Here is a 27,222-nt window from a genome sequence, read left to right on the forward strand (position 1 = left end):
CCTTCTCCTTCCTCCGACTGCACACATCACACAGGACGTCTGGACCAGCGTCACCAGAGCCATCAGCAGGGGATGGCGTTTGTCCTTTTTTCTTCAAATACTTCAATAAATCGTTCTCTTTGATGGCTCCAATATTCCTGGGCTTGTAGATTTTTCCGCACTTGGGACAGCTGTGTTTAGCTTTTCCCTTCTCTTTGTCCCTGTGGTTCTGGATACACCTCCTGCAGCAGCTGTGCCCACATGGATTAGAAATCGTATCCTTCAGCACCTCCAAACAGATCACACAAGTTTTCGCCTTCTGCGCCATGACTTCTCCTTGTGATAATGACTGCGAGTCTTACGTTCACCAAAGCCAAGTTATACTGCTGTGGGAGGTGCAAACCAGCTCAACCGTGTCTGGCAAGGAAGCAGGACAGATTGGTACAGAGTGACGGACATTCATTTTTATTGTCTCTGCAGATCAGGTGTGGCACAGTAAACAGCAGGATTTATTCACCAACGACATATCAAGTCAACCTCTTTTGAAATCTTTATTCTGTAGTGGTTTCACCAAGTCACTTAAATTAACAATACGTTTTGTTCCATTCAGTTAAAATTCAACCCATTGTGATGTTACTGGATACAAAATCAGATGTTTAGGCTTTGACTGTAATAGGACAATTCTGACATTTCTAAGTGATAATAATAATATTAGCACCATCCTTGTCCTGGCTTGACTTCTAATCTCTGCAGTCTCACTGTCAAAATCCCCCCGTACAACTCTACAACAATCTTAAATCTCTGTGTGATAAGCTTTAGAGAATGAGACTGTGCCATGTGAAATGAGACGCAAAACTGGAAAGGGAAACATACGGAAAATGTCACCTAACCACTCTGCCATGTAGCCGCACATACATCATGACCGAAAGTTTAAACATAGGTTTGTGCTTAGCTTGACTGGTCAATTATTTTTCTTTCAATTGACATTTTTCTAAGATTTTCTAAATTGTCAACTCAAATGAGAGTCAGCATAATTTTCAAGTCTTTAACTGGTAGAGGATCATTTAAATGTGGTGGAATAAATTTCCTAGTGATTACAGTATTTTTTTCAAAAATAAATATAGTAAAAACCTCAAAATCCACTGTTCCAAATTATTATGCAACTCATTGTTTCAATACATTTTAAAGCTTGCAATTAACTGAAAATGGTCATTTGTTGTATTTGTAGCATTAGGAGGTCATATTTACTGAAATTAAAAGCTATTTCAATCAAAAAAATATTAACAGGTCAAGTTATATTTTACCATAGGAACCCTTGTGTGATAGCAGCTTCAAAATTCTTAAATCCATTGAACTTGTGAGTTTTTGGACAGTTACTGCTTGGATTTCTTTGCAGGATGTCAGAATAGCCTCCCAGAGCTGCTGTTTGGATGAAAACTGCCTCCCACCCTCATAGATGTGTTTTTTGTTGAGGCTCCAAAGGTTCTCAATAGGGTTTAAAGTCAGGGGAGGAGGGGGTCCACATCATGAAAAGTGGGGCGTGCATAAGTATTCATACAGCATGAATTAATACTTTGTGGGACCCCCTTTTCCTGCAATAACAGCAGCAAGTCTTGGGGTCTGACTCTACAAGATTTGCACATGTAGAGACTGACATTTTAGCCCATTCATCTTTACAAAACAACCCAAGCTCTGTCACATTAGAAGGAGAACGTTTGTGAACAGCAGTTTTCAGATTATTCCACAGATTTTCAATAGGATTTACGTCAGGACTTTGACTGGGCCATTCTAACACATTAATATGTTTTATTGAACCATGCAATTGTAGATTTATCTTTGTGTTTAGGGTCATTGTCCTGCTGGAAGGTGAATCTCCGCCCCAGCCTGAGTTCTCTTGCTGACTCCAGCAGGTTTTCCTCCAAAATTTCCCCATATTTGGCTCCACCCATCTTCCCAACTATTCTTACAATCTCCCCAGTCCCCGCTGAGGAAAGGCAGCCCCACAGCATGATGCTCCCCCCGTATATTTAACACTGGGGATGGTGCACTCAGGACCATGAGCAGTGTCAGATTTGCTCCATACATAACGTTTTGCATTTGGGCCAAAAAGTTATTTTGTCTCATCTGACCAAAGCTCCTCCTTCCACATGGAGCTGGGTCCTCCATATGACTTCTAGCAAACTTCAAACGGGATTTCTTATGGCCTCCTTTCAAAAATGGCTTTCTTCTTCCACTCGTCCATGAAGGCCAGATTTGTGTAGATACGACTTATAGTTGTCCCATGTACAGATTCCCCCAGCTCAGCGGCAGGACTTCACAGCTCCTCCAGAGTTATCTTGGGGCACTTGGTTGTATTTCTTACCAGTGCTCTCCTTGTTCAGTTTGTTAGTTTAGGTGAACGACCACGTCTTGGTAAGTTGGCAGTGGTGCTTTACCATTTCCATTTCCAAATGATGGATTAACGTCATGGCGACGTGAAAACAGGAAGTGACCTCCCTCTCTCCGGGTGCAGCTGAATTGTTTGCCTTTTTCAGTGAATTGTTTGCCTTTTTCAGCGAACCACGTTGTTTTTCTGGATACTTTTGTACGTCTTTACCGTGTTTTTGTGGAGGTTTGGTGGATTTGTTTACTTTGAGAGTCCAAAATGGTCCTGAAAAAAAGCAGCTCTTTGAAGGTAAACAAACTGCTAGCTTATCAGCTAAACCCATTTGAGATCTACAAACATCTTCTTCTGAGACACTGAACGGTGAAGAGGCACCAAGAGCCCCCACACCTGCAGCACGGAGGAGGCGTCACAAGAGGAGCTACAGGAAACAACAAAAGGGACCAACGAGGAGATGGTGATAGACTGTGGAGGGAGCTGTGCAGGAGGAAGAGGAAGGACGAGGTGGAGCTGACCAGTGCAGGACACCACGCTCTCTTTCTTTTCTCTGTTGATTGTTCCTTATATGTGTATATCCTTTGTAAATGTGTTGAATAAAAATTATCATTTAAAAAAAAAAAAGAAAAGCCACGACCCAAATACGATTTAGACTAGCAAAAATAATGTAAAATATTGTCTTTTATCAAATATTGTTGTATGAGCATTACAGAAGCCAAAGATGCTGAAATGATCAAAACAACCCGTCATTATTGCAGATACTTTGATACTTTTGCTGTACATTAATATTAAAAGATATGTTTAAGCTCTTGCCTTAACTGAGAGCATTTTCTCCAATTTGGCTTTACCCAAATCTAAAAGCGTCTTGAAAAAAAGTGTCAAAATACCGACGAAAATGAGACAAAAACGAGGATGAAAATGCGCTCCGAAAAAAATAAAAAATGTATATGTGGCCCAAAACCCCCCCAGAAAGAAACAGAAAAGTGACCGAAACGCAACAAAAAAGTCCCAAAAGAATAACAGAAAAGTGACAGAAAAGTGAGAAAAATGCAGCCAACAAACCTCACAAAAACACAACAAAAAGTGATGAAAAAGGCAATGAAAAAACTACCAAAAAAAGCCACGAAAGAGTCACAGAAGTGGGGAAAAAAGTGACGAAAATGCAAGGAAAAAGATTCGATTAGATGAGTTTTGTAGGTCTTAGTTTTCAAATGAGGCGTTACTCTGGCATTTAGATTTGGGTAAAGCTGAGCTGGAGACAATGCACTCGGTTAAGGCTGGGGTAAGAGGTTGAACCACTGGGCCACATGTGCAGAGAGAGAGAGAGAATATCCAGCCAGGGAACCAAGGAATCAAACTCACAACCTTTAAACAGCAACACAGTCAAACCAAAAGAATCAGACTGAAGTTGTTATCCAAGTCATTTTTAATATTCATTTGAAGAAATACGAACCTCCGATGGCGGCGACAGCATTAACGTGTTGAATCTGAAATGTAGTGATTGACAGAAAATCCCAGTGGTAATTTTGAACCACCATCGAGTAATAAAACAAAAACATCCCTTTCTTCATCAGCAGTAATGGCTACAACAAACGCTGACCGGAAGAGACCCTAAAGTTTGCATCTGCTTTTTTATTCCTTCTTGGCACAATATTTGAAATGATAAAACAGAAAATATAAAATAAAAAGTCTTTATAGCCCCTGATTCTTTCACTATAAATAAGTATAAATGCTACAGCTACATGTGAATAAGCTTTTCTTTCTCGTAAGATAAATTAGAGGGCAGGATGTACAAAAATACACAGAGTCGTAGTGGTCCTGTTAGTGTCCATGTAGAACTGTGTAAAACTTCATGTGGTCCGAGATATTACAGGAGGAGGATTCAAGTAAGTGTAGAATAACCATAGACTGAAGGTAAAAGTGGACAAAGAGGCTGTGGCATCTGTAAGTTTCATTAAACTGAGGTATTTTAGCAATTTAACTTTAAACTTTCACCTGAAAACAACCAAAAAACCCTAATTGTTGCACTGATTCAGTGTTTCTCCATAGATTTATTTAGGAAATATTAATTTAAAAAGGCCATTTTCTCAAAATGTTCTCACATTGTGGCGACAGTCGACCTACAGACTTAAAGGGGCTCGATGCAAGTTGGCCAGTATACTAGTTATACTGAGGTGCTCACTGCTGCCACCTCGGGTCATACGTGTAACTGCACCTTCTATATTAAGCTTGTGCGCACATACATTAGGACATGGCTGGAACATGTAGGGGGAGGAAAATACAAAATGTTAACATTTTTAGACTATGTATAAATGACATTTTCAAAATTTTTATCAGAGGGAATTTTTCACAGTTAATTCTTTGTAAAAAAAAAAAAAGAAAAAAAAAAGTGAATTAAAATTTCACTTTGTTTTTTGAAATTTTTTCAAGATTCAATAATTTAGGCTAATTTTTCCACTAAAAGAATAAAAAATACATTTAAAAAATGCTTATTTAAAAAAAAAAAAAAAAAGAAATCCAAAATCCTCTGTGAAAAAGTCTGTAACCAATATGTCTTTGAAATAAAACCTTAAATTTAAACTTGGCTCGATCCATTTTACAGATTTTTGTCCAAAATATGGGAAACTTCGGCCATTTTGAGCAGAAAATGCCATATTTTTTATACGAAAACATCAAATGACAGAAAACTTGCAATACATTTTTCTCTCATATTTATGCCAAAAATATACAATAAAAGTTTCAAATGGATATCTCTACATTTAAAAAGTTTCCCTATTCACCAGTGATGTACCGGTCATTCAAATGAATCTGCCAAAGCTGAAGACAAGGCTGCACAGCTGGTGACCAAACTTAGACAAACTATTTCAATAAATAAGATTAGTTAAGCTGTTACTTTAGAATATACACTGTTCTATAGCACAAAGCCGGTGCACTGAGAGAAAAAGTATAATATGGAAATAAACTAAAGTAGTTGACAACTCCTTCAACCAGTGCCTTCTGATCTTGGTCAGGAGACAGTGGAGGATTTCCCTATTGTGCATGTTTTATGGGGGGTTGATGGGGTGGAACAGACTCCAGTGTTCACAACCCACACTAGACACGACGAGAACGTGCAAAAGCTGCAGAGTGCGGTTCTACCCACTCAGTCACCGTTTTCAAATGCAGTTTTCTTCACACTGCCGCTTTTGCAATAGTAGTGCAAGTAATAGGAAGGACATTGCAACATTTAGAGAGAACCGTTGAGGATTAGTTCAATAAATCGATTAGTTGTGTTTAATCTATGAGTTTGAGCCTTAAAGGTAATTTACATGGAAACCACAAGCCTTAATTTATTCCCTAATAATAAAAAATATAATAAAAAATTAGCTAAAATCCCAAGACTAACCTTAACCCAATATCACAACTGTATTTTCTTTCTCTAAGTAAAGTGCAATTTCCCCCTTTGATAATAAAGAACACCGACTAAACCTTAAACTCTTTGAAAAAGCTGCTTCAGTCATTTGGAGCCACTGGAGCCAGCTAATGCAAACAGTACCTTCATTGTCAAACCACTTTGTCCACTTTTATAAACAGTCTCCAGTTGAATTAGTCTCTATTGTAAACAAGTCTATCCACAGAGCAGTATTTTATATGAGTGAGTCTGTCAGTGCCGATAGTTGGGGTAAAGAACCGAAAAGGCGCAAGTGACTTCATTTAGTAATGATACTGCATCACTGTGTACACGATTTGCATATTTCTGTTTGTGAAAATGTAGCTTTTAGGACGTTTCATTAAAGCCACACTTTGTAACATTTCCTACATTTCTCTCTCTTGAAAAAGTCACTTGCCGCCTTTTCATTTCCAGTTCCTTTACATTTTCTACTTGGCGTTAAACACATCGTCATACGCTCGTACCGTTTCTTATAAATATAAACATAAAAAGTCATGTGATTTGAGGGCAGGCTCTGATTGGCCGAGAGTGTCTATAATATAAAGGGGGAAGTGTCTGTTTTCATGGAGGTCCGTCTGGGATCCACAGCACTTTGCTTTGCTCCTGCTGCACCAAACTGAGGATCTGAGAACAGATGAAGGAGACGCTGCCGCCCTGGACCACACCTGCAAGACCAGAGAGTTAGGATTTACATAAGTAAGTAAATACTAATAATAACTTGGAAAATTGAAGATGGTTATTTTAAATGTATCTAAGGCAAGGGTGCCCAAACATTTTGTCTCCGAGGGTCAAAATGAAAGTGCCTGTGGGTCATGGGCCAAACACGGCGATGTCAAGCGTGAAACACATAACTGCAAATAATAGTTACTTGATTTAATTTTTACGTATACATTCGCATGTGATTTAACTACGCAAATAACATGCTACATTAATGCAAATGTTAACTATGGCAAAAAACAACACCACTTGTATCTGCAGCACCTACAGTGACTTTACCTCATTAATTTGGTAACTCAAAGTACATGCCACATCAGATCATTTTGAAAGTGTAATTTCAGCATAAATTCTTTTATAAGTCAACTTTTAACATGTACCTTTGTTGAGCTCAACAACCTTTGCAATAAAAGTTTGAAAAATGGGAAAGTTGATGCTACAATGCTCTGTGATTGATAATTACCACCACAACGGTGTTTCCTTAACTTTATGAAAGGCGAGAAACAGCGCCCCCAATTTGACGCTGGTGGCCAAACAGTGTACTGCATTCTTATTTACCATTGAGAATGAATGGGAGAGAGTTGGTATTAACCATACGTCACCCTCTGGGCCACACATAGGGCAACACTGATCTAAGAAATTTAGTAGCAGATGGTGAAACACCGATAATATAGTATAGTATATATATTTTTTGTATCCGTTTATCTATTTTCATCTAGACCAGTGGGTCCTAAAGAGGGGGGCGGGACCCTCTAGTTGCGGGACACTGAAGTGAGGGTCGCAAGATGGTTTTGAGACAATATTCTTTACATTGCTGACTTTTAATGTGGCTTAATTTCACCAAAATAAAATAAAATTCAACCAGATTTTAAATGTTTACACTGTAAATTTTGTAATAATCATAAATGCTAATTACATTTTATAGAAGGAAGTCCCAAGTTGCTAGTTGAGTGATTTTTTTTGTATTATTTTTTTACTTTAACAGACAAAAAAAAAAAAAGGTATTTTATTTGTATTATTTGTTTTCCGTAAAAAGGATTGTACACCCCAGTTTGGCCAGAGGGCTTTGCAGGACGGGACAATGACTTCAGTAACTGGTATAAAATAGAAGTAAAGAGCAGGTAGAGCATCACCAAACAGAATTGGTGTAATTAATTCAAAAGCGTCCTATACAACAGTGGTTCCCAACCTTTTTTGTCTCGCATACCCCTAGACTCATTAATCTATACACTGAGTACCTGTTACCTCAGGGATCATGCCAACATTATTGCAAAGTGACCAAATAAACTAAGATTATTCAGTATTTAATAGTGTGTTGTGTTCAAAATAAAGCTAAAATACTCTCAAAATCAAACTTTTTACGGGAAAAACCTGACTAAAACCATCTTCCCTTTGAAATGAATATTGAAATTCTACTCAGTTTCACCCGTTTCAATCAGAAATTATTCCAAATATTCCCTGCTAAGTGCTCAAGTACCCCTGGTTGGGAAACACTACTACACAGAAAGTCAGAAAATGATTAAAGGAATAATTTGGTGCTGTAGTATCCATTCTGATCTGATTTTTAACAAACGCATCTTGAATGTACTGGGAAAATAAATATCAATGTTCCATGTTCTTGAGAATGAAGAACACGTCTCATTAATAAGGAATAAACGTTTGTTGTTTTTATTATCAGAAGAGCACAGGTCACAGAAACCAAGGTTACTCACATGATTATATTAAAGAACTATTTGTCATGCGTATAAACCGGTATCGGCTGTATGTAGACATTTCCATTGTACGCACACGCCTCAAATAATTAATCTATAATTAGCACACAGACTTACTAAACCAAACAATGTTAGAGCGTCACACTGGGATGGGCTTTATTTCTTCCAGTTAGTTTCACTTTTCCTTAAATGGTACAATAAACTTACATTCATTTTATTTAAAAAATCCAAACCGACCTGTGAAGAAGCGTCCGAACTCCTGCTCCACTTTCTGAGCGGCGTCGAACTGTTCTTTGGAATGTTTCTGAGAGAGTTTGTCCCGGAGATAAAGAGGGTCCTTCTGCTCCCTGGAACACAATAAAAAACAAATTATAAGTAACAATTGTAAGAAAGACACATTATTGTCATTATTAATAGTTTTCTACAAATGTCGCCAGCCACAAATTAGTTAGGATTGCTAATAAAGGTCAAGGGAAATTGAATTGAGGGTAAAGTGCTGGTAACATTGACCCCCATGTATTTGGGTCCTCTTAAGGGAACAGGCCACCATTTTTACATACTGACATGTTCTTACCTATAGCTTAAGAAGAGTTGATGTGTACCTGTCTGGTCTTTGTGCGTGCGCTCAGCCACGCAAATGTTGTTAGCATTTAGCCTCCCCCAGCATAGGTATAGCTCCAAACTGGGGTGAATTTAGACGCTCCCAAGCTGTTCCACGTTTTCTCTATTTAAATACAGTTACGTGAGCAGTTACGTGATCCAAGTCTAGTTACACAAAATTAAACATGTTGATTTTCTAAGCTGCACTATATTGTAAGGCGTAATAACATAGGAGCACTTCGACGTCCGCAGAGTAATATCTCACTTTACTGCGTGGATGTTTAAGCTCCTAAGGTGTTTTTTTATTAGCTTCCAACTTCACCCCAGTTGGAGCTATACGTATGCTAGGAGAGGCTATATGCTAACATCTGTGTGACAGAGCCCATGCACAAAGAGCTATGCTAAGGTAACAAAATATTTCAGTGTAAAAACATGGCCTATTCCTGTAACCAACAAGTTACACCCTTGGACACCTATCATTACTGACAGCTTGACAAACAAGTTAGTGCAGTTGTTAAATCTGGCTTTTATCGAAAGTAAAACCATTTGATCCTTGAAAACACATCACCTTGTGAAAAAATAAAATAAAAATAAATGTGCTATATAAATTGATTGGAATTGGAATCATCTAAATATCTCAATATAAATGGATAATAAATACCATGTACTATATACACCATTTATACCCATAGTCCAAGAGCCAGTGTACAACTTTTTTTTTTTTTTGTATAATAAAAATGGTGTATTCCCAAGCAAAACAGCAGAAATTTGGTACTATCTTGACTAATACATAAAATGTGTTGACCAAAGAAGCTGATGAGATTAAAGGAATTGATAAAATAGAAATGGACGAGTTTTTGGTTGGTTGGCTCATGTTGTCATTGATTATCTTTTAAAGAGGGGGTATTATGCAAAATCAACTTTTTCAAGCTTTACATCATGTTATTATGTCATTCCCTCATCAAAAACATGCCTGAAGTGTTGCCTTGGCACATTCACGTATTTTTGAGTAATCTGTAAAAACTCTGATGGCGGCCATTTTAGGGATAGGTTTGCCTGAGTCCTCCTAGGAACGCCCCCACCTCCTGGAGACGCCTCCAAGCTTTCGTCACCAGCCGAGTAACCAACCACTGCCCCTCAGCAGAACCCCCTCCCCACTGATGCCACAGACAGCGTGTGGAGGGGCGTGTCGGAAAGGCTCAGAGGTTCTTAAAGAGACAGAGGCCTATTTCAAGACATTCGCTACAGCCATTTTGAGAGAGCAATTTTATACAAGGCAGTTATTCTAATTTACTGCATTTACAGACCAACAGAAGGTTTCGTCATCATTGTAGTGTGATATAGACTGGTGCTATGTGATTGAAAAAAGCATAATACCCCCTCTTTAAAGAAAATGGAACAGGAAAGTGCAGTAACCATTGAAACTTTTGCTGCGATAAAAAAAATTTAATAAAAAAATGCAAATAGGGTTAACTTTACTTTTTTGCCCTTTATTTATTTTTATTTTTTTAACATACAACACACTGTCACCATCAATACAATATACATTTTAACATAAATAAACCAAGCGCAGTTTGATCATTTCATTGGTGTCAAGTAGTGAAAAAATGTTGCAAAATGTATAAAAGCATCAAACAAAAATAATTGTGGCAAGTGATCAATAAATAAACAACAAAAATAAAAATAAAAATTTTCTTTGATACATGTGAAAATGTAACAGAAAAAAACACAATTGTGTCAAAACCAGGCCAAAATGGACATGAATTGGGGAAAATCATGACTAAAACTATTACAGATTTTTAAGTGACTGTGTGCAATTTAGTTTTAACTATGCAAAAAAAAAATTGCTCAGATGAAAAGCATCAGTAATTTTGCAATATTTGTATATATATATAAATATATGTAGCTTCTTGCGATATGGACATGGTCATCCAACATTGTGTCAAAGATAATTTAAGCGATACATTTCGATATATTGTGCAGCTCAATTTACAAATGATAATAGGAATCCTCCTTTCACAAAGTTATAGTTATCTGATTTTGGTAATAGGCACTGGTAAAATGCACACTGTGCTCATCATTAAAGATCCAGACTCCAGCATGCAGCGGCCGAGTGAACTGGGTCTTGACTCTGTGGAGCAGGGTCAGGGCTTGGTCGTTGATACTGTAAAATGACAGAAGTCCCGCTCCGTGGTCCAGGAAAAAGCCCAGTCTGGAAGAGGCTGGACCAGAGACCTGGGAACTGACATCTTTAAACTTAAAGGAGAAACGTTTGCCAAACCAGTCTAAGGCCCATGATTCTTCATCACTTCCAAAGGCAAGAAAAGTGTTATTGATTTGTTTGTAGGCCACAGCCAAACGAACAGCTTTGTCCCCCGTGATCTCCACCTCCCAGTAGCAGCGGCCCGTCAGAGCCTCTCTGCTCAGGACCTGCTCCCAGGCTGTGAATCTATTGGGATGATCGGGATAGTTCTGTGGTTCAGTTTTGCGCGTTGCTCTCTTGTTTCCCTCAGACAGACGCAGGTTTTTATGCACTGTGTTTGGATCCAGAGTAATATCACAAGAATGTTTTAAGAAGGCCTCTCTCGAGGGCAGTAAAGTGTCGACTTCACTCAGAGCAATGGACACCTCTCTGAGGCCCTGGGTCAGACTGATCTGGAGCTTCTCTCGGAGAGCGGAGACGGCCGTGGTCACAGAGTCAAAGTAACGAAGCTCCTTTCTATGGACTTTGGAAACAGCTGTGGTGCTCCTCTCTTTGGTCAGATCAGAAAAGTGCTGTAGGAAGTGGTTGTGGTCTGTTGAGGTTAAGAGTTCGTCCATCTTAGAGATGATCTTCTTCAGATCATCGATTTCAAGCTCCACTTGGTCCTGAAGCTCTTTAGCTCTTGTGAGTTGTGATTTCTCCTGGGAGTGGATCTGCATCTCCACCTCAGAGCGTTTTTTATCCAGGAGAAGGATCATCTCAGTGAAGCTGTCCCTATTGCTCTGCACTGCCTCCTGGGCAGAGCTGCGGATGGCCTCGGCCTCCTGCTGAAGCCTCCTCAAGTCGATCTCACTGTCGCTGAGTGTTTTCATCAGCCGTTGTTTGTCACCCTCAAGTATCTTTTGTCGGTCACCCCTTTCTGCTGCAGCGGCCACAGTCTCATGATCTTTGTGTTGGTCCATGCAGCAGACCACACACACGAGCTGCTGGTCAGTGCGGCAGAACACCTTCTTCACCTCGCTGTGCTCAGAGCAGAGATATTCCATCAGTTTGTCGGAGGGCTCCACCAGTTGGTGTGTCTTTAACACTGCAGCATCAAAATGAGGCCGGAGGTGAGTCTTACAGTACGAAGACCCACACTGCAGACAGGAACGAACTGCCTTCTCCTTCCTCCGACTGCACATATCACACATGATGTCTCTTGAACCAGTGTCACCAGAGCCTGCTTTCTTAAAACGCTTCAATAAATCTGACCTGCCGGATGCAATATTCTTGGGCTTGTAGATTTTTCCGCACTTGGGACAGCTGTGTTTCAATTTTCCCTTATCTTTGTCCCTATAGGTCTGGGTACACCTCCTGCAGCAGCTGTGCCCACATGGATTAGAAATCGTATCCTTCAGCACCTCCAAACAGATCGCACAAGTTTTCGCCTTCTGCGCCATGACTTCTCCTTGTGATACTGACTGTGAGTCTTACTTTCACCGAAGCAAAGTTATACTGCTGTGGGAGGTGCAAACCAGCTCAACCGTGTCTGGCAAGGAAGCAGGACAGATTGGTACAGAGTGACGAACATTCATTTTTATTGTCTCTGCAGATGAGGTGTGGCACAGTAAACGGCAGGATTTATCTACCAATGACATATCAAGTCAACCTCTTTTGAAATCTTTATTCTGGAAAATGTGACTGTTGTGGTTTCACAAAGTCACTTAAATTAACAATACGTTTTGTTCCATTCATTTAAGATTCAACCCAATGTGATGTTACTGGACACAATATCAGATGTTTAGGCTTTGACTGTAATAAGACAATTTTGACATTTCTAAGCGAGAATAATAATAATAGCACCATCCTTGATATGACCTGACCGGATGTCCTCCTGGCTTGACTTCTAATCTCTGCAGTCTCACTGTCAAAATCCCCCCGTACAACTCTACAATCTTAAATCTTACTGTGTGATAAGCTTTAGAGAATGAGACTGTGCCATGTGAAATGAGTCACAAAACTGAAGGGAAACATCCAGAAAATGTCACCTAACCACTCTGCCATGTAGCCGCACATACATCATGACCGAAAGTTTAAACATAGCTTTGTGCTTAGCTTGACTGGTAAATTATTTTTCTTTCGGGTTGTAGTGCGTTTGCGTTTTTGGATAAAGAATAATAATTTTCATGAAGGAATGACATAAATCTACTTGAATTAAGAGATTAAATAAAGCTTGAGTAGATTTGGTCTAGGCTTCGATTAAAAACTCATATTTTTCATAATATCGAGTGAAAAAGAAATGGTTTTAAAAGGTAAAAATGTGTTTGTGGGGTTTCTGCTTGTTCCATTGGCATCAGTGGCCATACCGCCTATGCTCTGCCCAATCCCGTCAGACCTTGGAAGCTAAGCAGGGAAGGGCCTGGTCGGTACTTGGATGGGAGACCGTTTGGGAACACCAGGAAGCCTAGCGAATGTAGTGAGTGAGTGGTTGGTGGTGGTCGGAGGGGCTGATGGCGCAGACTGGTTGCCTCGGGGGCTACTATTGTAGCCCCAGGGCAGCTGTGGCTACAATAGTAGCTTACCACCACCGAGTATGGAGTGAATGAATAGTGCTATGTAAAGCGTCTTTGAGTGTCCAGAAAAGCGCTATATAAAACCGATGCATTATTATTATTATTATCAGCATTTATATCTGATCTTAGATTATGATCATGTTGATTTGGTTTGAACTAAATAACCTTTATTCAAGCGATTTTAAGTCATTTCTCTCATTTAACATGGTCATTTTTCCAGTGTACCAATTAAAGACACCAAAATACATGTATCATTGTCATTACCTGTGTTTGTATTGGTTAACCTCTAACCAAATGCATTCTGTCCTCTTTGACTATTATATAGGCCTGTGTAACACCTCATTTGAAAGCTAAGAGCCACAAAACTGATCTTTTTCCTTGCGTTGTTGCTGTGTTGTCACCTTATTTTGTGTTTTGTTTTTTTGGTCACTTTTGTTGAATTTTTGTCACTTTTTTGTTGAATTTTTGTCACATTTTTGTTGAATTTTTGTCGAATTTTTGTCACATTTTTGTCACATTTTGGTTGAATTTTTGTCACATTTTTGTTGAATTTTTGTCACATTTTTGTTAATTTTTTGTCACATTTTTGTTGATTTTTTGTCACATTTTTGTCATTTTTTTGTTGAATTTTTGTTGAATTTTTGTCACTTTTTGGTTGAGTTTTTGTCAAATGTTTGTCACATTTTTGTCACATTTTTGTCACATTTTTGTCACATTATTGTCTAATTTTTGTCTAATTTTTGTCTAATTTTTGTCACTTTTTGGTTGAGTTTTTGTCACATTTTTGTTGAATTTTTGTCACATTTTTGTTAATTTTTTGTCACATTTTTGTTGATTTTTTGTCACATTTTTGTTGATTTTTTGTCACATTTTTGTTGAATTTTTGACATTTTTTTGTTGAATTTTTGTCATTTTTTTGTTGAATTTTTGTCATTTTTTTGTTGAATTTTTGTTGAATTTTTGTTGAATCTTTGTTGAATTTTTGTCACATTTTTGTTGCGTTTTCATCCTTGTTTTCTTCTCATTTTTTGCGGCTGTTTTGGTGCTTTTTTCCCCAAGAAGCTTTTTGATTAGGGTAAAGCCAAACTGGAGAAGATGGGATCTGTTCAGGTGGGAGTTAAGAGGTTAAAAACTACTTCAAAAACATCTGTACAGCTTTACTCCTATCTCTAAATGCAGTAACTGGGACAACACACACAGTAAAGAGCATTGTGAGTGTTTAAATGAGTTTTAAGCTTTACCGTATATCATTTTAATTGAGCTTGTGCTTTAGTAAAACATAACCAGAGATGTTTCGCAGTGTTGCTTTAATTGAACAGAACAGTTTAGTACTGAAACATCTCTGTGTATCTTGCGGGCAGCGTGTGGGTCGTCCGAGTTCCCCCATGCCCGGCGGACTCAGACGCTGGACAGATGGCACTCAGCTGATGATGGCTTAGCGATGGCACAATTCAATCCGCGCTGTTCATAGACGGTGCCCTGACTGGGTCAAAACTACACGCGGGATTAACTCGTGCATGTCCCCAAAGCAATCACGAATGAAAAAAAAAAAGGCACAGAGATGAAGAGAGAGAGAGAGAGACGCAGGAGCAGGTGGGAGCGCGAGGCTGCCATGTCCCGCTAAAGCAATCATTCTGATCAATTGGCTTTTCAGAAATGGGATTATGAAGCAGCGGAAGAGGATACAGGGACTTCCTGTGTGGACCAGGGCACAGTGAGAAGATTTATGAGGAAGAGCCTGTCCAGTAGATAACAATCAAGTCCACCTTAATAGGATTGACTATAGAAATAGAATAGAAGAACACGTTTTGAATGCAATTTCTTTTCATTCTGATCAAAGGTAGATGATATAATGTCCTCTACAGAGAATGCAGTTAATCTGAGCTGCTAATTAGGGGTGTGACAATATATCGATTTTGTAATATATCGCGATTTCCGCAGGACAATGCGATACAGATTTATTCCGATCTCGATACTTTTGATTAAAACAGTACTAAGTAACGTGTTTACCTTAATAAATCCTTTCCGTAGTCCCTGTGGGGGTAATACAAGTGTTTATGGGATGATTGGAGGGTCTTTCATCTCCCCCTGGTGTCTCTGGCCAGAAAACCATGCTTGCAACACACTAATGGAATCACGAAGAAGAAGCTAACATGCTAACGGGCAAAGCTAACAACTGCGGGCTAACGTCACTTTAAACAGTATTTACAGCTAGGTTTGAGTGAAAAAAATCATTTCCATTGTGCAATTGGATGTACAATATCCCTCCTTCCCTTCGCCTTTCCTGTCAGCGTAGTATTTACTCTCCAAGACAATTAAAAAGTTAAAAAATCGTAACTTGCTACAACACCTGCAGTTGCACTTATGGCATCTAGGGGCAAGAGTTACTTAGTACTGCTTTAAGTGATGCATATTAATGTACGAGGTGTGAGGTCGCAGAGCTCCACTGTTTTCAGTCAATAGAGGCCAATATTAACCTCTTAACCCCAACCTTTCCTCCAGGTCGGCTTTACCCAAATCCAAGTTTCTCAACTGGAGCTTACAGCCTCTAGACTAGTGTTACACCTCAATTGAAAGGTAAGACCCACAAAACTGATCTCCTTGCGTGGGTTGCTGAGTTGTCACTTTTTTGAGTTTTATTCATCGCATTTTTGCCACATTTTTGTTGCTTTTTTGTTGAGTTTTCATCACTTTTTAGGACTTTTAATGATGATTTTAATGACTTTTTTTTTTATAATGGCGTATCGTATTCGATTGTGAGGTACCCAGAGGTTCACACCCCTACTGCACACAGCAAAGTCTAATCCACAGACCATGGACTAATCATTGTTGGTGATTTTTTTGTGGCGTCTTTGGAGGAGATTTAAACCAGCCTCCACCAGTTTGGAGGTCGAATGCGGCACAAAATGAATCACTGAATTACCATTACGAAAACGTTTAATTTTCTAGTTAACCGTGTGCAAAAGTTACATTTTAATTTAATTCAGTTTCAGTCTTGTTTTGATCCAAATTATGCATTTTCTTGTTATGAATCCTAGCTCCTGCACGTGCACACTACTGTTCTGTCCTTGGGCAAGACACCTCACCCACCTTGCCTCACACATTGGTGTTTGAATGAGTGTGTGAATGGCTGAATGGTTCCTTGCTGTTACGCACTTTGGGCCTAATGTAGGTAGAGAAGAGCTATACAAGTTGAGACCATTTACGATTAGGTCTGAAATTATGAAACTGAGTGTGCTGAAATTATTTAGTAAAACATTTATATTGTTTAAGTAATATTCCACAGTTATGCAGTACAGCAATGTTATCGCATATCTCCCCACTCAAGGCTGGTCTTTAGCTAAGCCCTCTCGTGTCTGTCTTGCCGACATCCTTCCTTGGTGTAATTGCACGGGTCCAGTTTAATTAGTGGTGGCCTGTGGTTCAGATTTCAGTCTGGAGAGTTTCCCGGGAGCATTACATTATTCACACTAAGCCTGGTTTATTTAACTCTTAACCGTGTCGACAACATCCTCCGACGCCAGGCCCCGTCGGCTCCAGCTGCGGGAGGAGCCGACCTGGGTGGACAAAACAAAGCTCACTCACTTGATCTGTTTGCCGTTTTTGTATCGGACAAAGATGACGATCGGGTAAATGTGCACGGTGTGGAGTCGCTCGATGGCGTGAGGCGCGATGTCCAGCAAACAGTGGCAGTCCTGACAGAGAGAGATGAAAGAAATTAAGCAAACAAAAGGCTAAACAAAAACATTGATGAAAAAAAATCTATTTAAATTCACCTTCTCTGTGATCTCTTTTATGGTGGCTACAGTGGTCACGTCAAAATGGCCGCTCCGCCTTTTGTAGTCGATGAAAACGCAGTCCTGGACCCCTCGCTCTATGGCCTGCTGCGACGCCTTCATCACCTCTGAAACACAAAAATCACAAATGACTCAAACACAGAAACACAAAGCAGAGTAAGCACTGTTAAAACCAAACTTTTTTTTCATTTTGAAGCGTATACAGTATGGAGGGCCGCAGATTGGTAGTCAGTGCAGTCAAATATTCCACCTTAAGAGTCTCCACACCTTTCTGGAACCAAAATAGGCTCTTGTCTCACCATACAACAAAAACATAGAAAATTTGGTAGTAAATGGATAAGGTGCTTTATTTGTCCTCTGCTTTTGACCCGGTCGACGCCACTGGGACCGGAGCCGTGGGCAACAGCAGTACTGCGCCGGGAACCCATGTCCAGATGTGGAGCCAGGCTGATGTGCAATAGGTAAATCCTCCAGCCAGGTGTTTCTGACCATGGTTTTTGGTGGTAGGGGTAATACATATTCAAATACATACAGTATCTGCATGATGATGATGATGATGTACTGAAAACGTGTTGAAATATATTTTTCTTCCATTTTCATTCCTTTTGACCAAGAAGATTCATAGTGGAGGAAATTTGACCACTGAAATTAGTATAGAGAAGGTACAGACTTTAAGATCATGCGGGAGCACCTTTTGGCCTCACATTTCTTATGTAGAGTTGATGCATATTCATTTAATCTCGCCCAAAAATGTAAAAACAAAACTCCAGTAATGTTGCTGATGAGGAAACTAGTACACTGTATGATTATAGCATAGTGCAAGAGGGCTGGTACTTTTTCCCGATATCTACAGTATACTGAAATATTTGTCATCTAGAACCAGAAAACAAAATAATGTGTGGGAAATTTGCAAATGTATAATATCAGGTTAATCATCCATGTGTGTGAAAAATGGGGAATTGGGGGGGGGAAAAAACAGGGGGAAATAATATTAGTAATAAAAATGTGCAATAATGAGGGGAACAATTTGGGAAAACTAGAAGAAAATTGGGGCAAAAAGAAGAAAAAAAATTAAAAATGGGGGCAGTGGGCAAAAAAAATAAAAATGGGAAAAATAGAGAGAATGAAGAAGAAAAAAAATGGGCAAAAATTGTGATCAATGAGGCTTTCAGCACAAATTTGACTCTCTTCAATTACTCCATAATATTTATTTGTGTTGTGGCTTGTCATGAGAAACCCACGGTATTCCCTGAAGCTTCACAGACTAAGAACCAGCCCTTTAAACCCCGGCGTCGGATGAACTTCCTCCTCTTCTGTAATTAGGAGCTGACGGTGTGAGCTGATCGGGCTGTGTGTAAAACTAGCCCCAAACAAAACCAAAGCGAGGTGTCATGAATCATTCAGAGGGAGACACGAACCGGGCGGGCAGCGGCAGAACTTGTCGGGACTCTCTTTGACCAGCTGCTCTTTGCAGGGCTCCACCAACGGCCCCAGGACCAGCACGGGACGAGGGCTCAGCGGCTCCACCTTCAGGACGCGCTGGTACACGAGACACATGCCGTCTGGGAAGAAAGGATCACATTAATGTAAGAGATAAACCCACGCACTGTGCTTTCTGTTACGTGTGTGGCAGTTTTCTCACCCTCGTTGATGGGGAAGGACTCGTTGCTGATGGAGTCCAGTCCCAGTGAGTCCTTTCCGTCTTTGGAGCTGCTGCGTTTGTGTTTCTGTCGGCGTCTGAAAAACGAGCGGCGAGCGGCGGCCGACAGTGTTTTACTGCTGTTCTCGTCTTTACTGTCGGGAGCGTGTCTGCGGTACAGCTCCTGGTCCACACTGGGGGAACAATGAGAACGTTTTCAGATTTACAACACAAAGATTGAATGGTAGAGCAACATCCAGTGACTAATGGTGTTTCTAATAGTTACATAGTTTAGAAATGTTATCATCAAGAGCAGTTTGTCTTTAGTCTACCAACAAATGAAGACTAAACACTCAGTACATTAGTTTACAGCAGTTTACCAGATTTAGATACTGGAATATTCTGGGTTAACCATCTTGAATATTGTGATATTTTACTAGACAATTTCAACACAGTCCAGCAATCTGTCATGTCTTCAGATTGTGCTAAAACAAGATTACCGTAAATTCTCCACTATAGGCCGGGGCCCGGGGCCATACCGCCTTTGCTAGGCCCGATCCTGTCAGACCTCGGAAGCGAAGCACGGAAGGGCCTGGTTAGGACTTGGATGGGAGACCGTTTGGGAACACCAGGAAGCCTGGCGAATGTAGTGAGTGTGTGAGTGGTTGGTGGTGGTGGCTGATGTGCACAGAACATTGACGCCTTTTATTTTGTAGGGACAACAGGAAGTGTTTCGTTACTATTAGCGGAACAATGACATGAATGCCACTGCAGGTTTCTCTTTCGTTTTTACCGCGGACTTGGATTATTTGTTGTTATCTCGTGTAAAGGAGAGTTTAGACGGAGCGTTTGTGATCAATCATAATATAGACACGAGAGAAGACGAGACGCTCGCGCTGTTTGGAGGAATTATTTTTGAGGCGTGGGACTTACCTGCACACGGAGCAGCTGGACGTGCTTTGAAGACGCGATTGTAACCCGGGTAAAAACCGCCCGGTTATTAAATAAAATAAATAATATCTAGTCTGTAGGAGCGTCTTTGCGTCACTCGGGTCATGACCTTACGCCTGTCATGTGACCGCAGCCAACCAATCGTTCCCATTCAGTAGGGTGTGGGACGCACAGCGAGCAGCTGCCACAGGTCAGTCTCTTGAGCCGCTTACTTTCCTTCTTAAATTGCTTCTATGTTTGGGTGCTTACTCGGTTGTTGTTCTTCCTGTAATGACTTTATTAAAACCCTGGAGGGTCACACAAACATTTGTTACTTGCCCTGTTTCCAAATATAAATCACAGGAGGTTTGAAAAGTGGCTAAATTTGTGTCAAATTTACGCTCGGATCAGCTCCACTCCGCAGCGTCCCCATCGGCCCGGGTTCCCGTTTGTTTACTTCCTGCACGCGAGTTATCATTTACACGAGTATGAGACAAATTCCTAACTTGGGTTTCTAATTAAAGCCCCGGCCTCTGTTAGAGACTGGCTTTTATTTGTCTCCGCCCGCAGCGAACCCGGACACTGTTAGAAACCCGGCCACTGATGGAATATAGGCCAGTATTAGAGAATTTACGGTAATTTACTAAACTGCGATGTCTCTGATCACTGAAATGTCCAATACTCACATGTACTGGCTGGGGACCTGTCCTTTCTGCAGCCTCTGCGCGTTCTCGTCCAGCTGCCAGGCCGTCCAGAACCCCAGGTTCCCGTTTGGAAGCGTGTCCTCCACAAAGAGGATGTCGTCTTTTTTAAAGCTCAGCTCTGGCTCCACGTCTGCCACGCGCTCGTAAAGTGCTCTGTGGAGGAAGACAAAGCATTTATGACGCTTTGAAAACTTTTTTCTTAGCCAATGTTCATCAGTTTTAGGTCAACAAAGCAGCATTGAAGCATCAAGTGTGTGACCAATATTGACACTGTATATTTTGGTGCTAAACATACTGTAGATATCACAAAACACTTCTGTTTGTCTGTTGTTATACATATGTATACACAATCACTAAATTATAGAAAACCTAACTTTTAATACAAATTACCCATGTTATTCATCTGGCCATTAGATATCAAAGCTGAATTCCATTAAATTGCAATTTTCTATCTTTTTATTAAATCAATGTTGCTGTCTTATTAAAAATATACTTGAAGTTGTGTTTTGAGCGATCTTTGGATCTTTACCAGTAGCTATTCAAATTTTCAAGGCACTGACTTACAAATTCAATAGAGCAACAAGAGGCTAAAATGCCACTGAAGCTTCGATCAGAACATGCTGCAAAACTATGCAGAGACAGAGGCAGTGGAGTTTATGCTGATCGGGTGCAAGGGCAGGAGTGTCTTGGAAACAGAAACTATTTGCAGCACATGTCTCAATGGAAACCAAGCCAAGAGAAACTTTGACTAAGCTGTTTTAAATAAATATTGCATTTTCTGACCAACTAAAATGCAAGATAGTGCTCAAGATGTGTTTGTAAAGTGATGGTATTCATGCTTTTTGGTAATCATTTAAAGGTAATGTTAAACACTGTTGTACCTGATGAAAAATCCGTCCCCAGGCGTCTCTCTGACCGCACTGAGCTCGTCCACACAGTTCTGGACCTTGATCGTGATGGTTTCAGCCGGTTTCAACATTTCCAGGTAGGCCTCCTCTTTAGTTTTGTTCTTCATGCTCACGCCGTTGTACTGGAAATCACATCAAAACAAATAAACAAAGCCGAATCTACAGATGACTCATTTCAAACCAGATGAAATGAAAAGCGATGACTGTAGGCAAACTGGTAGTGACGACTGTTTGGATAAAAATAGAAACGAGTCCTTAGACCTGGTTATGGATCGCCACCTACCTCGAGTAAGAGATCTCCAGGCAGCAGCCCGTCGGGACACTTGGCGGGGCTGTCGTCGTCCAAACTCTCCACGAAAACCCCAGAGACGTTGCCCCCGCAGACCTGCACCCCCAGCTCCCCCTGCACCCGCTTCAGACGCACCCACCGCACCTCCGCCGACCTGTGCTGCCCCGAGCCCAGTCTGCAAGAAGAGGAGAATCATCGCTGTTTATTTATAGACACCCTCACATTAGATCACTCTGGGAAATTCCTTTACACCAGTCATTCCTTAAAGAGACTTGGTCATGTTATGCTCACTACTGCCACCTCAGGTCTTACACGCCACTGCAGTCTCTATATTAAACTTGTGCATGATGTGTCCCCCTAATAATATATATGATAATGTAATCCATTAAAAAGAAGCTGTGACAAAGTAATGACAAAGTAGTAGTAAATTCTAACTATTTGAAACTGTGGGCCTAAAATGCAACAGTACCAGATAATAGTAGATTATTAAAAGTATATTGTTAAAGTACAAGTAACTTCTTTAGAGATGATGACAGCTTTGAGAGGCATAAATCTGTCTAAATGTATTTATTAGTCAATTGTCAGGAACATTAAGCTTTTTTGCATCAATAAACTGTTTCATGGACACTGCATTCCAGATGACACATGGCCTGGTCCTTGTTATTCAGCAATGGTCAAAAAAGATGAAAAATTAAAGGTGCATTATGCAGCTTTTTATGGGAAGAAAAAAAAAAAGCTGATATTTGTGCGTATTTGATCTTGTAGTGACCCAGCGGCTGTGGTGGCACCTTTACTTTCAATCCCAGTGGTCTCTAGGACGCTCCAGGATCAATTGTTTTGTAGGTTTTCTGGTGAGAGGGTCCGCCCGCAGTGAAAACCTTCCAAATAAATGATCCTGGAGCCTCCTAGAGACCACTGTGATTGAAAGTAAAGGTGCCACAAATATCAACTTTGTTTTCCACTTGTACCTGAAGGAGCTGTTGGGGCTGGTAGCGGGAGTGGTCTGTTTGGAAGGCGGGGTCATGGTTCCCTCCTCCTGTTCCTCGCTCAGCGCCTCCACAGAGCTGAGGTGATCCGGGGTCGTGGCTGCGCTGCCCAGAGGCGTGGGCTGGTTACTGATCGACTCCATACGAGAGCTGCACGGGAAAAAAAAAAAAAAGTAATTACACATTCATTTTAAGAAGATTTGAGTGGTCACGGTCGTCTTCTTCTCTCACCCTGAGCGCGAGTGGTTGCTGAGTTGAAACATGTGTGGGTTGTATTGGGCCAAAATGGTGACTGTGTCGCACTGCTGTCCAATCACGAGCCTCGCCTGCTGCTCGTTGGCATTCCTCAGGTTTATCCCGTTGAACTGCAGGAGAAAAAAACAAAACGATTCATACAAATTTATATATCTTGGCTGGTTTCAACATTCTGTGATCGTCTTCCAAGTTTGTGTGTGAATGAACGATTTGTACAACGTATACAGGTAGGATTATAGAAAGAATTTACTAGAAATGTAATTTTAATGTAGTGTAAAAAGGTCAAACTGTTGCAAATTAGCACTAGCTATTCGCTCTTTGTGCAGAGCATCAGCTACAACTTGTTTTGTACTATGTTGGATTGCAATATTATTTCAATATTTTACTACTGTGCACCCGTAAACTCCAACATGGTACACACCAATAAATATATAAATACAAAACAGCAAATGAGGCTGAAAACATGGCTAAAATGGAACTATTTACTGGATAATAGTATGAAATGTGTAAATGTCCAGTCCAGAACAAAGACCAAGGTAACTTTACAATATAGGGATTATAAAGGCAGAAGCAGGTCAAATGTATTGCTTTTTAATACCATTATAATGCCCACATAATTGGACAAAACCGGAAAACTTAAAGCAAAAAGGAAAAAAAAAAGTGGTAAATGTGGCCATTTCAGCCCAAACTGCTGTTTTAGACTATCATTTTGGTATTTTCGATGAACTTATACAGTAAATAATGTTGAGAGATGATAATATTCCAATGAATGTGGATTTAATGCAAGTTTAATGACACTTAAGGCCTTGATTTTGGCATTATTCATATATCCATATGAATAATGCTATCCATATTGTCCATGTCCATATTAGTAGTATAGACCCGTCACCTCCAGCAGCTGGTCTCCGTACTCCAGCCGTGCCTGGTGAGCGATGCTGCCGGCGGTGACTTTGGACACGAACACGCCTCCGTTTTCTCCGCTCACGATGGAGATCCCCAGAGGCTCCGCTCCTTTCTGCACCGTCACGTTACGAGGCTCCTCCAGGTACGGCCTGCGGGGAAATGAGAGAAACACTCTAACAACTACACCGCACTGAAGCACATCCACAACCCCAGAGGTAATTTCTGCATCGATGAAGAGGACTCGGCTACAATAATTAGGTTTGAAAAGAGACAATGAAAATGGAAACTATACGGTTTATACAGTTATATCTTTCTATACCCCTGTCCCCTGCTGGGTAGAAGAGCCATTTTTTTGTCAGTGGTGAGAAACATAAGATGAGACCATACAATCTTTTTGCTATGTTCTGACACTGGATGAATGGGAAGACTTGTCTCAGATCATGCCGAGGGTGTTGCATGGGAACGGAGAGTCCAGGCATGCAACTTGAACAACATGCCAAACGTAATAGTCATCAACACTTCCACCCATCTGTTCTCTCAAGGACACGTATGAAATGCAAATGAAGACTTGACTCTTCATGCAGCACACAGAGCTCTCTCTAACCAACCTTAAGCTTCTTAGAGAGAAGAAGTTAGCCTCAAAAGCTTGTCTGACAGAAGGCAAAAACGACAAGACTTTAGACAAGATTCATCACACGCAGAAAAGCCACGAAAAACATCGAGTCCGTGAAGGCGTCTTGCTTAATCTACGGCGACTTTATCTTTCTGTGTCGATACTTGGTTTTCAGTACGATACCTGAACGACACTTTCTGATACCTATACTAAAATATCTGTCATATTATAAAACATAATGTTCATTAAATCCTTTTCCTTCCATTTTATTTACTTTGCATTCGTATCATTAATTTGAGGTGAAACAACAAAGAAACTTTCCACATTTTTAACGCATTTCCCTCCCATTTTCCCTTTTTTCCCTTATGTTTCCACTTTTTCCCCTCCAATTTTCACACTTTACTCACACATTTTCCCCCCAAATTTCCCCCACTTTTATCTCCCATTTTTCCTTTTTTTCCCCCATTTTTTTCCATAAAATTTCCCCCCCAAATTTTGTTGTTTTCTTTCCACTATTTCCCCCAAATTTTCGAAATGTATATATATTTTTTCGTTTTTTTTTCCTCATTTCCCCCTAAATTTCCTCCCATTTTTCCCCCCACATTTTTCCGAATGTTCTCCCCATTTTAACCCTTTATTTTTCCACTTTCTCCCTAATGTCTCCACTTTTCCTGAATTTTCCCACATTTTTTATTCACTTTTACTCAATAAAAAAGATAAAGTCCCAAAAAAAATGTCCTCCCATTTTTTATATTTTTAACTGCTTTCAACGCTTTTATTTTTTCCATGCCAGTAAACTGTTTTTCAAAACTGTAGTGGTATCAGTTAACAGTACCCAGCTCTAGACAGGAGCACAGATAGATGATCCAACATTGTGAGTAGAGTCTCGAAGGCCTACCCATCTCTCCTCTTGTCGCACAGCGGAGCCGGGCTGACGGATATCCGCGGCTGGGGCGAAATGGAGCTCTGTGATTGGCTGCTGCTGCTGAAGGAGGAGGTGTCCAAATTGACAGGCGACATTGGGGGAGTGGGGCTGCTGCACTCGGAGTGAGAGAGGGAGCCTAGAACACAGAGGGAAAATAAATATTCGATGATAGGAACTTGATTTCCAAATATTGAGCTTTATTTGCAAAGTTTTGAGGAGTTAGCGCAGACTTCAGATCATCTTTTATTTGGCAGTAACACCAAAAAACTAATGGAAAAGAAGAAGAAGTCAGTTTGATATGAAACAAATCCTTGGTATGAAGCCGAAAACAACATTCAAAAAGATTTTAGAAGCACAACGGGGAACTATTGTTAAGATTTTTCGTAAGTAAAGAGTACTTGAAGCAACACATTTCTTAAATCTTAAATTCTGAATTCAAGTTGTTTTGGATAAAATAGAGTTTTCCTTTTTGCACTGAAGCAGTTCTAAAGTGTGATGAGGGAAGTGTTGAAATAAGACCGTACCTCTGTCAGAGCCAGTGGAGCGAGGGTAACGCACTGGGGGGATTTTGATTCGCTTGAACGGCATCGTGGAGGTGCCTGAAAAGTGTCAAAAACAAAAAGAAAAACATTAGGCGTCTTACTTGTTACTCTTGGCAACAAAACAAAGCCTTAGAGGAAGTAAAGTCACCAAAAGCAATACACTGTCAAAATCCCTTTACCTTTCTTCGGCTGACGTAAAAGCAGACATTTGTATCAATTGGTGACGTGTAAACGAGCAGCAACCTCCCTCTCTCTCTAGGTACAGCTACATTTTTTGCCTTTTTCTGTGAGCTGCATTTGTGGTTTCTGTGTTCCACATTGTTTTACTGGATACTTGTATACGTCTTTGCCGTGTTTGTATGGGGTTCAGAGGATTTTTTTTTTACTGCAAAGAGTCCACAATGGTCCTGAAGAAGCAGCTTTTTAAAAGTAATCAGCTAAACCAGGGGTGCCCAAAGTGGGGGAACAATTCCCTTGGCCCGCCAGAGAGTGACCTACTTTTGTGCCGTGTATGGTTAATACCAACTTTCTCCCTTTCATTCTCAATGGTAAATATGGATGCAGTACACCGTTTGGCCACCAGCACCAAATTGGGGGCGCTGTTTCACTCCTTTTGCAAAGTTAAGGAAACACTGTTGTGGTGTCTTAGTGTTCATCAATCACAGATCAACTCCCGGTTTTCCAACTTACATTGCAAAGGTCGTTGACATCAACAAAACTATGTGTTAAAAATGGCCTTATAAAAACAATTTCTGCTGAAATGACATCTAATCTACTCTGGCATTTTCTTTTAGTTAAAGTCACTGAAGGTAATGTGGATTGGTTACAATTTGCACTACATTGTCACTATTGCTGATTTTGTTCAACTAAAACTAGGCTTGCCATAGTTAACATTGGTTTAAAGGTAGCATGTTATTTGCATAGATAGAATCAAATGCAAATGTATACCAAAAAATATAAAGTAACTTATTATTTGCAGTTATATGTGTTTCACGCTTGACATCGCCATGTTTGGCCCACGACCCACAGTAACCTTTTCATTTTGGCCCTGGGAGACAAAAAGTTTGGGCACCCCTGAGCTAAACTCATTAGAGACCTACAAATGTCTTCTTCAGAGACACTGAAGAGGCACCAAGAGCCCCCCAGAACCTGCAGCAC

At 40.3% G+C, this 27,222-nt stretch overlaps 1 protein-coding gene and 1 long non-coding RNA gene across 4 annotated transcripts in view; one reads left to right on the plus strand and one right to left on the minus strand.

The window, feature by feature from the left end:
* The window catches only part of LOC306978668, a 428,827-nt gene that overhangs the window by 131,132 nt on the left and 270,473 nt on the right, over window positions 1-27,222 (plus strand). The window lies entirely within an intron of this gene.
* The window catches only part of LOC306978511 (disks large homolog 5-like), a 72,991-nt gene continuing 52,114 nt past the window's right edge, over window positions 6,346-27,222 (minus strand). For 2 of the 3 annotated variants that reach the window (XM_079577081.1, XM_079577080.1), the window contains 14 exons: window positions 26,047-26,121; window positions 25,496-25,658; window positions 23,971-24,133; window positions 23,058-23,191; window positions 22,809-22,976; window positions 21,835-22,015; window positions 21,525-21,673; window positions 20,626-20,796; window positions 19,013-19,203; window positions 18,789-18,932; window positions 17,350-17,477; window positions 17,159-17,268; window positions 8,453-8,562; window positions 6,346-6,454 (listed from right to left, as the gene is read on the minus strand). In XM_079577081.1, the coding sequence (XP_079433207.1) occupies window positions 6,351-6,454; window positions 8,453-8,562; window positions 17,159-17,268; window positions 17,350-17,477; window positions 18,789-18,932; window positions 19,013-19,203; window positions 20,626-20,796; window positions 21,525-21,673; window positions 21,835-22,015; window positions 22,809-22,976; window positions 23,058-23,191; window positions 23,971-24,133; window positions 25,496-25,658; window positions 26,047-26,121 (1,991 nt within the window). In that variant the 3' untranslated portion in view covers window positions 6,346-6,350. Of the gene's footprint in view, window positions 6,455-8,452; window positions 8,563-17,158; window positions 17,269-17,349; window positions 17,478-18,788; window positions 18,933-19,012; window positions 19,204-20,625; window positions 20,797-21,524; window positions 21,674-21,834; window positions 22,016-22,808; window positions 22,977-23,057; window positions 23,192-23,970; window positions 24,134-24,592; window positions 24,635-25,495; window positions 25,659-26,046; window positions 26,122-27,222 lie in introns of all 3 variants that reach the window. The other variant, XM_079577079.1, reaches the window with a different exon arrangement.

This window comes from Gobius niger, assembly GCF_951799975.1.
Source record: "Gobius niger genome assembly, chromosome: 19".
In the NCBI taxonomy this organism is placed as follows: domain Eukaryota; kingdom Metazoa; phylum Chordata; class Actinopteri; order Gobiiformes; family Gobiidae; genus Gobius; species Gobius niger.